Here is an 11,677-nt window from a genome sequence, read left to right as displayed (position 1 = left end):
AGCCAGTGAGAATTGAACTGCCAAACTGCTGGCAGCTGGTAGTTAGCAGAAGTAGCCTGCAGTACTGCATTCTGACCACTGTGCCACCACAGCTTTATCATCCAGAAAAGACCAGTAGAAGATTTTAAATTTAATTTCTGGTAGGTAAATAAGGTAACAGTTGATGAGGAAATGTGCCCAACCATGCCAGAGTGTCCATGGTGAAATAGTTTTCAAAGACCTTGGAAACTGACTGAAAATTAGACTGGGCTTATTGCATGCTAAATGTACACCCAGTGTTCCATCCAGTCCCAGGTTCTGGACCCATCTCATACAAAGTACCTTCCCATATCCCAAGTCAGGTATTGCATATCTCATTTTATTACTGAAAGCGCTGGTTGCCAGCAATCTTCCACATTCCTCATTCCAGCCTTTCCTAATATAGTTTGCTATCCTATAATCCACACATAGTTTGCTTTGTAAGCTACTTTAACAAACAGTTCATAATATCATGGCAAACAAATCATATCCTTCCTGTTCTTAAAATAGATAACTGGATTTATAAACCTGGAAAGCCTCATTTTCCAATTGGATGTCTCAAACTGTGCATTAGAAATCCGCACAATCCAACATATCATTAAAAAGATAAAACAAGATTAAAATGTTAAACGAAATAAAAAGATCAAGCTAGAGAAAGATATTAGACCCATTCACAGAAGGAAACCTGCTGAAATATGACTGTGGGTCAGGTATTTAGTTTCTTCATCCCGACTGAAGGACAGTTTCTTTTGAGAGGCAACTCAGAAATGACATAATTCCGTTTCTGCATTACTGTAACTCCTCCTAATTCTTAGAGCCCTTCCAGTTATATCCCACGTAGCTGGATGAAACAATATTACCCAGAATTAACAAGATGATCTTATGGTTGGGAATTACAAAATGATGATTACAGGAGACTGAAACAATCAATTTTTAATAATAATAATAAAAAGGAATTGATTCAGAGGTGACCTAACTGTACAGAATTTAAGATCCCAGTGGCTCGATGATAACTTAGGCTGTCCCTTCCAAGGAAATTAGAATTTGGGACACAACGGAGAGATGATCCTCTTTGAAGACGATTATACGATATAAACTATAAATACATTCAGAAGGGTAACAGGTGGGTAAGCGTAGCAGCAAAACACCGATCCAAATCCGCCCGGGGACAGAGGTTTGCTGTCTGCCTGTCTGCCTCCGGCGTGCCGTCCATCCCCTGCTGCCAGGAGCTCCTGAAGCTTCCCCTCCGCCACCGCCGAGCCTCGCCTTGGCTTCCCTCGCCGAGCGGCGGTTACCTCGGCTCGCATCTCTGCGTAATGACGCGCGGGAGGCAGGCAGGCAAGGCTGGGGAGAGGCGAGGCGAGGCGAGGAGGGCGAGCGCGAAGGAGGTGGGCAAAGCACGAGAGCAGGAGGCGGAGAGGAGCCGAGCAAGCTTTTAAAGCGACAGCCGAGCCTCCCCTTCGCCCAGTGCTGAGCTGCGGCAGGAAAGGCAGCGCGGGCGAGCAGAGCGCCGACGGCAGCAGGCGCCGGGCTGGACTCGACTCTCTTCCTCGCCTGGTGCTTCTCCGCCCCCGGGGGAATCCTCGCCTATCGCAGGGGGCGCGCGCGGAGGGACCCCGCCGGATCGGGCGCTTCTCTCCACCCAGCCCAGCTCCGCCCTGCCCAGCCCAGCCCGCTCCTTGGCGCCCTCCTCCGCCGGCTCAGCCGCCTTCTCCGCTCTCGCCGTGCACCATGCTCGGGCCGGGGCTCCGCGGGGTGCAGCCGCTGACTTTGCCGAAGTTGCCCTGCTGGTGCCTGCTGCTGGAGTGGCTGTGCTGGGCAGGGGCGCGGGGCCAGGAGATGTACGCGCCGCACTCCATCCGCCTGGAGGGGGACATCACCCTGGGCGGCCTCTTCCCGGTCCACGCCCGGGGCCCCAGCGGCGCGCCTTGCGGGGACATCCAGCAGCAGGACGGCGTCCACCGCCTGGAGGCCATGCTTTTCGCCCTGGACCAGATCAACAGCGACCCCGAGCTGCTGCCCAACGTCACCCTGGGCGCCCGCATCTTGGACACCTGCTCCCGGGACACCTACGCGCTGGAGCAGTCGCTCACCTTCGTCCAGGCGCTCATCCAGAAGGACACCTCCGACGTGCGCTGCACCAACGGCGAGCCGCCCGTCTTCGTCAAACCCGAGAAGGTGCTGGGAGTCATCGGCGCCTCGGCCAGCTCCGTCTCCATTATGGTGGCCAACATCCTCAGGCTCTTCCAGGTAGGACGACGCGTGCTCGGGCGGCAGCTCCAGCAGCAGGTGGTTGGCCAGAGCCGAGCGCCGAGCTTTAGACCCGTGGCTTTGATGGATTGCAAGATAAATCGAGCGTGCGCGGGAGCGCTCTCAGCTCGCATTTTACTGACAGAGTGTTTGGGAAAGGTTGTCTAAGCCCCCTCCCTCTCTGGCCCTGCCGTTCTCTGAAGCGAAAGCGCCAACTCCTTCAGGGGGCAGGGAATGCAGTGGATCCCCAGGCTACCCGCCTGCAGTGCCCGTCCCCCGTTTGCTTTCGGAGCCCACGCTCCTATCTCCAGGTAGTTTTTGCTCGTCGACCTGCCTTCCTGATTTCTCTTTTGCTGCCTTTCCCTTTCGGGATCCCTGCGAAAAGGCGAGCATTTTTCGAAACTGGACTGGCATTTCCCAGGCTTATGGTTCCAGGTTCAAAAAGCCATGTGAATCGTGGCGTTCGCGCGTATAGGAGTTGCTGGGGATGGAGACCGGTGAAAAGATACGAAGGGAATGATCGCAATGTGGGTTCGCGTTCGGCTAGAATAACCACTTGGCAAAGAATACGACAGTGGTTCTACCATAGATTTTTCCTTCTCACCACCGAGCAGGCAAGCAACTGCCGTGGTTTCTTACCGCAGTTTCTAGGGAACAGGCCGCCTTCTAGGGGGTTACCATGCTCAATTGCTCCAAGGGCTTCGGGAGAACCGAATTCGGCCGTTCTTTTAAGTTAATGGCGTTGCTTAGTCTCTTTAACTTCCCTGTCAGCATTTGAAGGAGTGGGGAGGGAATTAAGTGAACTTCAGAAATTGTCGTCAGCGACGCGTGCTGGGACACTTCCTCAAGGGGCGCGCAAATGGGTTAACCAGCAGAGCGCTCAGTGCACACTCCAATGCACAGATAAAACGATGGCTAGAGCGACCAGGAGAGCAATTAGCCCATTCAAAGTGTCTTGTCTAATAAGACACTTTCTAAGCGGTGGGTCTTCTAGTGAAAATCCAAACCTCTTCACTTCAATGCTTTCCCGAGCTTGATCTGTTTCTCTGGCAACGTAGCAAGTTGCTGCTTCAATAAAACGCTGGAGTCCGGGAAGAAGCGTTCTGGCGCTGCCTGTAACTCCTCCTTCGAAAAGGAGCGAACTGGGAGGAGCAGGGCGTGGGTTGCAGGGCGTGGGATTTAGGTGGGGCTACAAAACCTTTATTCCACGTGGCTTGTCTTATTATCGCCGCCGAGAGCCCGTGCCTCGCTTCCCAAACCGAATTTCTCTCTCGGGTGCTAAAAGATTCTGCAATTGCATCAAAGCAGTTGCCAAAGGAAGGGGTGCTTTTCCTCGGAGACTCAAGTCTGCGTCGCGGTCTGAGATGAAAAGTGCGCTGTCCCATACTTGGAAACAATAAGCGGTTCGAACAGTTGGTCCAACTGGACTCGGTACCGATTCTTCCAAATCAGCTGCTGTTGAGCCTGTGTTTTAAGTGAGGCGACTTTTCATTTTGAATTGCAACCTCACGCCCCGCCTCGCCCCGCCCCAGAAGCTTTCTGAGACTCACAGAGCCCGGCATCGGAACTGAGACTGGGTTTTTAAAAGGAAAGATTGCCAGTGTGCGCCGAAATTGCTCCACGCTAGGCGGAGAGCGAGAGTCTGGCTTCGAGTCCTTTGAGGAGCAGAAAAAAGAGAGCGCTGTGGGCGGGCGAGGAAAAGCAGCCACTTGTAACCTGCGCGGTGTAGCTGAGCTCCGGCAGTGAAGCGCTGTCCAGCTCCGTGGTTCTGAATCCTTCTGCCTCCTCCGCTAAGTCTCCCTTGCTTTCTCGTCACCTTCCCTTCCTCATCTTGCTTTTGAACACCTGTTCTGGCCAGGGAAGCGACCTGGAGAGACCTCCCATTGCGTAGGAGAGGCGTCTTGGCTCTACAAGAGGAGAGAGGGAAGCATTGCCAGCCCTAGGATCTTTGCCCTCTCCTTGCTGCCTTAAAGTAGGGGATTCCAAAGTTGGCAACTTTAAGACTTGTGGACTTCAATTCCCAGAGTTCCCCAGTCAAATTCTGGGGAATTTGGGAGTTAAAGTCCACAAGTCAAGCTGCCAAGTTTGGAGACCCCCTTCCCTAAAGCAACAGAGGGAAGAGCTTGAAAGTGCTTCTTTTTACTACTTGGTCTCAGGGCTTCAGGATCTGTTGATCTGTTTGTGCATGTTTTCTCTGGAAAATATCTTGGCTGGCCTCCTGCTATTACACAAGCAATAATTGGGAAAAAAATAATTTGGGGATTTTGCATTGATCCTAGCAGAAGTTATCTTCCTTAAGCCAACAGCCTTGGCCAGGTTGTTTAGGCTAGGCCTGCAAAACAGGGCTAGAGACTGTGTGGTTGATCTCACCCAATGATTGATGGATTGATTATGGGTCTCAGGAGGGTCTCACAAATATTAATTGCTTAACTAATATCTGACCAGAACAACAATAGGGATTTAAAACAAAGCCACAAATTTATTAATAATGACATACTGGTTACTGGTGTTTGAGGAGTTCTATAATCCTTCCACGAGTCAGAGTCACCTGGCCAGATGCCTTGGGACACAGCCAGATCTGTTCCTAGACTCTGGCCACTCTTTCTGGTGTTGAGAAGCTTACATCCTCTCAAGACCAAAGTGAGCATTCAGTCTCAAGTGCAATCATAAATATTCTAAAAGATCTCTCCTACACTACTTACTGAACTACAAACACATACATATTAATTAGCCCTGCAAATTTCTAGTATGGAATAAGCAAAGGATCTTAGAACACACTCTCCCTCTCTCTCCCTCTCCCTCTCCCTCCCTCCCTCCCCCCTCTCTTTCTCTCTCTCTCTCTCTCTCTCTCTCTCTCTCTCTCTCTCTCTCTCTCTCTGTGTGTGTGTGTGTGTGTGTGTGTGTGTGTGTGTGTGAGAGAGAGAGAGAGAGAGAGAGAGAGAGAGAGAGAGAGAGAGAGAAAACAACCAAGGTGGCAATTGCAGCTGTGTGAACTAAACCCAATCCTTTCTCTTTGTGCATTGATGTTGCATGCACCTTCAAAAGGGACACATTTATACAATGTTGCAGATACCATAACCCTTCATGTCTGACGAAAACCTGTTGGGTTCAGATGCAACCAGATAATCTCATACTGAAACAAAAGCAAAGACAGCTCTTCCTCCAGTCTCCTGCTCTTCCCATGTAAAAATGAAACAGTTTCACAATGGCCCCAGCATTCTGGATATTACATAATGTAGCTTCAGGTCAAGCAGTTCAATTTCCTGTTCCTAGGAAATTTTTGTGCAAAAGATGCTGAGAATGAGCTCTGTTCTCTTTGAGTCCCAGGTAACTTTGGTAGAGCAATGACATGAAGGAACAGAAAATGCCGTCTGGATTGCTCTGACAGATTATGAATATTTTAGAAATAAGGTGCCCATTAGTGTAATTGGAGGTTGATGTCATTATTCTTCACACTCTGCACTTGAAACTCTATGCTCCCTTCCCTACCATGTTGTCACATTTGAAAGAACAATGAGAAATAATTGACAGGAAGCAAACGATGAAATGGAGCACAGGTACTAGAGGACAGCTGAGTTTTTTACTGGATGGGACAAACAGATATGGAAGAGAAAGGAAAGATCTTTAAATGGACTTAATGTTTCTATAGGCTTTGCTAGATTTTGGAATCAATAGTTTCATATTTTTAAATATGAAAACAGTTAAAGAAAACTTCTCAAATGTAATTTTTCCTTGAAGCCATAACTTTAACAGCCGCAGTGGCACAGTGGTTAGAGTGCAGTATTGCAGGCTACTTCTGCTGACTGCCAGCTGCCTGCAATTTGGCAGTTCAAACCTCACCAGGCTCAATGTTGACTCAGCCTTCCATTCTTCTGAGGTCGGGTAAAATGAGGACTCAGATTGTTGGGAGCAATAGGCTGACTCTGTAAACCGCTTAGAAAGAGCTGTAAAGCACTATGAAGTGGTATATAAGTCTAAGTGCTATTGCTATTGTCAGTGTAGACATATTCATGAACTGGAATAGGCATGGCAACAAGGTCAGCCAATTGAGTAGACATGGCAACAAGATCAGCCAATGAGAACTGTTTGGTAACTGAAACATGGTAGTTGCTGTGTGAGCCACAAGAGACAGCTAGGAGCCTGGGCGTGATTTAGCTAAACAGTTCTGTATATAGGAGACTTACTTTGTCTATGTTGCCCTGGCCTGTGTTTGTACCTACTTACAATATCTTCTCTCTACCATGTTGGAAAAACCAGCATGGGTATTGTATATTTGCCTTATGTGTTATTATATACAGTATACTGCTCAAAAAAAATAAAGGGAACACAAGCAGAAGATATCCAAGATCTGAATGAATGAAATGGTCTTATTAAATACTTTGTTCTTTACATACAGTAGTTTATACACTGCTCAAACAACTAAAGGGAACACAAAACTACTGTTCCCATTATTTTTTTGAGTAGTGTATATAAAGAAGTTTTGAATCCTGCTGAATTGTGTGATTGTGCTGCAACAAACTCTTGACAGCTATTGCTATAACTTTCTAACTAGACTTGAGCAACTACTCAGATTAAATATCAGTTACAGGATCTCTGCAGTTTGGGTATAATGTAAGGATATGCATCATCAATAATTTGTGATTCAGTTTTGTTTCTGGATAATTCAAGCATACAAATTCAATTGGACATCCAAAAACTGATGCAGAACTTTTAAGAGAATCACAACACAACACACTGACCCCCCCCCCACCAGGGGTTACTGTACTGTCAGTACTCATCACACTGTGCTCTGGAGCCTTCATGCTTTTCTTCCTGCTGTGTCTTCATATTTCAGAGAGAAATGAAAAGAAATTGCCAGAAGGAAAAAGGTGATATGTAGCACCACCCTTGGAGTAGCTGAATGTTGTGTTGGATACAGGACAAGCAGATAAGTCGGGAAGGAAGACAATATTTTTTAATAAGAGTATTGCCATATGTTATGTCATAGTTTGGAGTTTAGCTGAAGAAAGGCACAAAGGAAATCCCAAACAAAACTTTGGTGCCTTTCTCACCACGTTATGTAAGCAAGGAACTCTCACCTAATCTCCCTGGCTCAGATATAATGATACTATTTGTAGGCCTGTGTAATAATTGTTGTCAGTCCTGGAAGCCATCTTTTACTTTGGATCTTCAGGGCTGCCACATTTAGTGCATTTAGTGCATTTAGTGTTGCTTAACGCATTGTAAGCCGCCCTGAGTTTCCGGAAAAGGGCGGCATATAAATTGAACCAATAAATAAATAAATAAATAAACTGGGAGGGAGGATTGTATGGAGTTGGAGAGATATCTAGCCATAATAACATTCTTTTCTCTGAGAGTCATCCTGTCCTGCACCTGGACTGGTGTGACTGGGAGGCATTTCCAGTTGGGACTGTGCATTGATTGGACCATGTGACGGACATGTGGGTGCTGGGGGAAGGGACTTGGACTTTCTTTTGGGTGTGAAAAACCTGGAAACTTTCAGACTCGGATTTTTCCAGATGTGCCAATATAACATCTCTAATAAAATCAAACTTTGATGAACTTCTAGCCTCGGAGTCTTCTTTCGTTGGGGGTGTTACTTGGAACCCTGACATTAACCCAAATCGACAATTGTGAGATCTGATATTGAACAGGGATTAACATTGCTGAGTGTAACATAAAACATACCTATCAGTTATTCTTGGAGATACACATACACATTTATAAGTAAATGAGTTGGACTAGAACAAACATTGTAGTGAAAGCTTCCATGTACTTTCCAAAGAAGTGTTCATTCATTCTGCCACAAGTCATACGGTGTGGAATCATCAAGTGATCTTTTTGAGAGCATGAAACTTTCTCAGACACTAACCTGGAATTGAAAAGTCCAATAGAATAGAATAGAATTCTTTATTGGCCAAGTGTGATTGGACACACAAGGAATTTGTCTTTGGTGCATATGCTCTCAGTGTACATAAAAAGAAAAAAAGAAAAAGAAAAAAGAATCATAAGATACAACACACAATCAGATCATACTAAGAAACAAACAGAACAATATAAATCGTAAAAATACAAGTAACATGTTTATAGTCATAAGTGGGAGGAGATAGGTAATAGGAAGGATGAGAAGAATAATAGTAATACAGTCTTAGTAAATAGTTTGACAGTGTTGTGGAAATTAGTTGTTTAGCAGAGTGATGGCCTTTAAGGAAAAAACTATCCTTCTGTCTAGTTATTCTGGTGTGCAGTGCTCTATAGCATCGTTTTGAGGGTAGGAGTTGAAACAGTTTATGTCCAGGATGCGAGGGGTCTGTCAATATTTTCACAGCCCTCCTTTTGACTCGTGCAGTATACAGATCCTCAATGGCAGGCAGGTTGGTAGTAATTGTTTTTTCTGCAGTTCTAATTATCCTCTGAAGTTTGTGTCTGTTTTGTTGGGTTGCAGAACCAAACCAGACAGTTATAGAGGTGCAGATAACAGACTCAATAATTCCTCTGTAGAACTGTATCAGCAGCTCCTTGGGCAATTTGAGCTTTTTGAGTTGGTGCGGAAAGAACATTCTTTGTTGTGCTTTTTTGATGATGTTTTTGATGTTAGGTGTCCATTTTAGGTCTTGAGATATGGTAGAACCTAGTATTGTGACATACTGTGTTGTGTTGTCTAGTATTGTTTTATATATATATATATATATATATATATATATATATATATATATATATATATATATATATATATATATATATATATATTACAAATTATTCTAAAAATACGAGTTCCAGGTATATTACTAGAAAAAGAGGCAGACATACTGTGAACTCTGGAACTTAAGATATTAAAATTTTAAAAGAATTAAAATTTTATTTTACTAAGCTTTTGTGAACCATCTGCTGACATCGTCAGACTATTAAACAACCATTACAGAGATCTCTGCCTTTATATGCCATTAATCAATTTAGCCCTTGCACGTGTAATAGGCCCTTCCAGCCATCTCCCCCTTGTAATCAGCTGTGTTGTTTTTGCTGTCGTCATGCCTCCATCGTCCAGCATGACAACTAAAAACAACACAGCTGATATCTATATCTATATCTATATCTATATCTATATCTATATCTATATCTATATCTATATCTATATCTATATCTGTCTATCTATCTATCTATCTATCTATCTATCTATCTATCTATCTATCTATCTATCTATGATCTTTCCGGAAATCTGTGCCTTGTATTTATTTTTTACTGGATATGGGAATGATGATATCTCAGTATAGATCTACATAAAAACCCCTTCCATTATGGCAGTGGAATATTTGATTTATAAGCAGTTATAGCCAGTCCAAATATATCTGTTACCTGTAGCTGTTGTCTCAGACCATATTGCTATTCCAGATTTCCTCAACTGTGTCTCCAATTTTTCATTTACAGAATTGATTTTCCTAGCTCAAACCTTTTCTTGCATCTGTTTTGTTTTCTTACCTTTGTACAGTTATGAAAAAAAAGAAGGAAAAAATACGGATTACAGTAGGGATGACATTAGTAATATGAATAGTCTTCAGGTATCACATTTCTGTGAAAATCAGTTTTGCTTGGACACATTAAGCCATAAAATGTATTTGTTTCTATTTAGAAAATTGATTACACTAAATGATTGCAGAGGGATTTTTTGGTGGGGAGTAAGAATACGAGTCTCTTTTTATTAAATTAAGAGACATGCAAAGTCTACAATTATAGCTACTTGAGGAGCAGAATATGTGATAATCAATGCACTGTAGATAGAACTGTATATAATACAAATGTGACATAAGGAAAGTGGGTGTGTTACAATACATAATTTAGAAATGTAAGTGTGAGATGAGAAGGATGCTTTCTCATTAAGCCAAGTATTAGGTTCTATTTTCAGGTACTATACAAAAAGCTAAGTGAAGACAGCTTTGTAGTCAAAATCTTAGACTTAGAAGCATAACTTAGTACTGGGTTTTTAAATGTTAGGTGATCCTCCATCATCCATTCAGTATGCCCAAGAGGATATGGCATCTTTATATCCAAGTTCGAGGTAGTCTGATCTAGAGACATGAATTATAAGTAGCATCTATGGCACCCACTCTGTGGATGAGAGTGAGTTCCCCTCCCTCAAGGAGATTGGCGCAATCTCTGCCAACCTTCCAAAATTCAAAGCTTGGCTGTGTCAACAGGGTTGTATGTCTCACAGAAATGGTGATTTGATGAGGTGGTTACAGTGTAACACCTAATATTTTCCACTAGTCTTTAAATAATAATATTAATGTTTTTAATTGTAGAATGGTTTTTAATATTGTTATTTTATATTTTTTATTATATGCTGCCCAGAGTCATATGTTGTGAGATGGGCAGCTGTATAATGATGATAGAAAAATAGATAGATAGATAGATAGATAGATAGATAGATAGATAGATAGATAGATGATAGATAGATAGATAGATAGATAGATAGATAGATAGATGATGGATGATAGATATGATAGATGATAGATAGATAGATAGATAGATAGATAGATAGATAGATAGATAGACAGATAACATGGGACATGGAAAACAAATCAGTTGAAATTTGAACATGCCATTAGATTACATCATAGGTTAAATGATGGATGGAGTCAGTGGTGGGTTGCTCCTGGTTTGGTCTGGTTCTTGCGAACCGGTAGTAACGGCTGCAGGAGGCTCTGCCCACCTCCCCAGATGTCATCATGAATAATCTGTGCATGCGTGCACGCATGTTGCTTCTGTTGCGAACCGATAGCGGAGGTAAGTAGAACCCACCCCTGGATGGAGTGTCTGTATGACAGAACTGATGCTGTTCTTTTGGAGCTGATATATATAACTATTGTAATAAATATCCTAATAAATAAATAATACTAGGCAATTTTTTTCTGCATGTTTTGCCAAACTTTTGTGCATTGTGGCTCTCTATGCATACCTTTATTATTGTGAAATAGATAAGATGTGGATGTGGAACTTACTTGTACTGTATTCTCAGTAGTTTGAAGTTCTATTTTTTTTTCATCTGAACACTTATACTTTTAATTGCTAAGCAATACAAATAATGCTATACAATCATTCTTTGATTCCTTGTGATCCATAATACAATGTTGTTTCTTCAGCAAATTGAAGTATAGCTGTCCTTGCAGCAAATGCTTATGTCTGCCTGCCTGCCTGCCTATCATCCGTCCATCCATCCATCCATCCATCCATCTATCTATCATCTGTTATATAAATTAATAATAATAATGCAAACATAAAGTAAAAAAAACAAGAAATCTAAAAGAGCAATAGAAGGAAAAGAGTAAAAGAAAAATAGGAAAGAGAAAAAAAAGATACAGAAAAGTAGTTTCTGATGTTTACAGCAGTTATAAGTGTAGTCATAAATTTCCTC

The 11,677-nt window shown here is 43.2% G+C and overlaps 1 protein-coding gene across 3 annotated transcripts in view; it reads left to right on the top strand.

Moving 5' to 3' along the window:
• The first annotated feature begins 1,423 nt into the window (after window positions 1-1,423).
• The window catches only part of GRM7 (glutamate metabotropic receptor 7), a 496,237-nt gene continuing 485,983 nt past the window's right edge, over window positions 1,424-11,677 (top strand). The window contains exon 1 of one of the 3 annotated variants that reach the window (XM_034431643.3): window positions 1,424-2,268. In XM_034431643.3, the coding sequence (XP_034287534.1) occupies window positions 1,750-2,268 (519 nt within the window). In that variant the 5' untranslated portion in view covers window positions 1,424-1,749. The remainder of the gene's footprint in view (window positions 2,269-11,677) is intronic. The other 2 variants (XM_034431644.3, XM_034431645.3) reach the window with 2 other exon arrangements.

The sequence above is a fragment of the Pantherophis guttatus genome, chromosome 2 (assembly GCF_059756535.1).
Source record: "Pantherophis guttatus breed Tessera chromosome 2, ASM5975653v1, whole genome shotgun sequence".
Lineage (NCBI taxonomy): Eukaryota > Metazoa > Chordata > Lepidosauria > Squamata > Colubridae > Pantherophis > Pantherophis guttatus.
The sequence above is the reverse complement of the archived record's forward strand: the minus strand, read 5'-3'. Positions and strand labels throughout refer to the sequence as shown.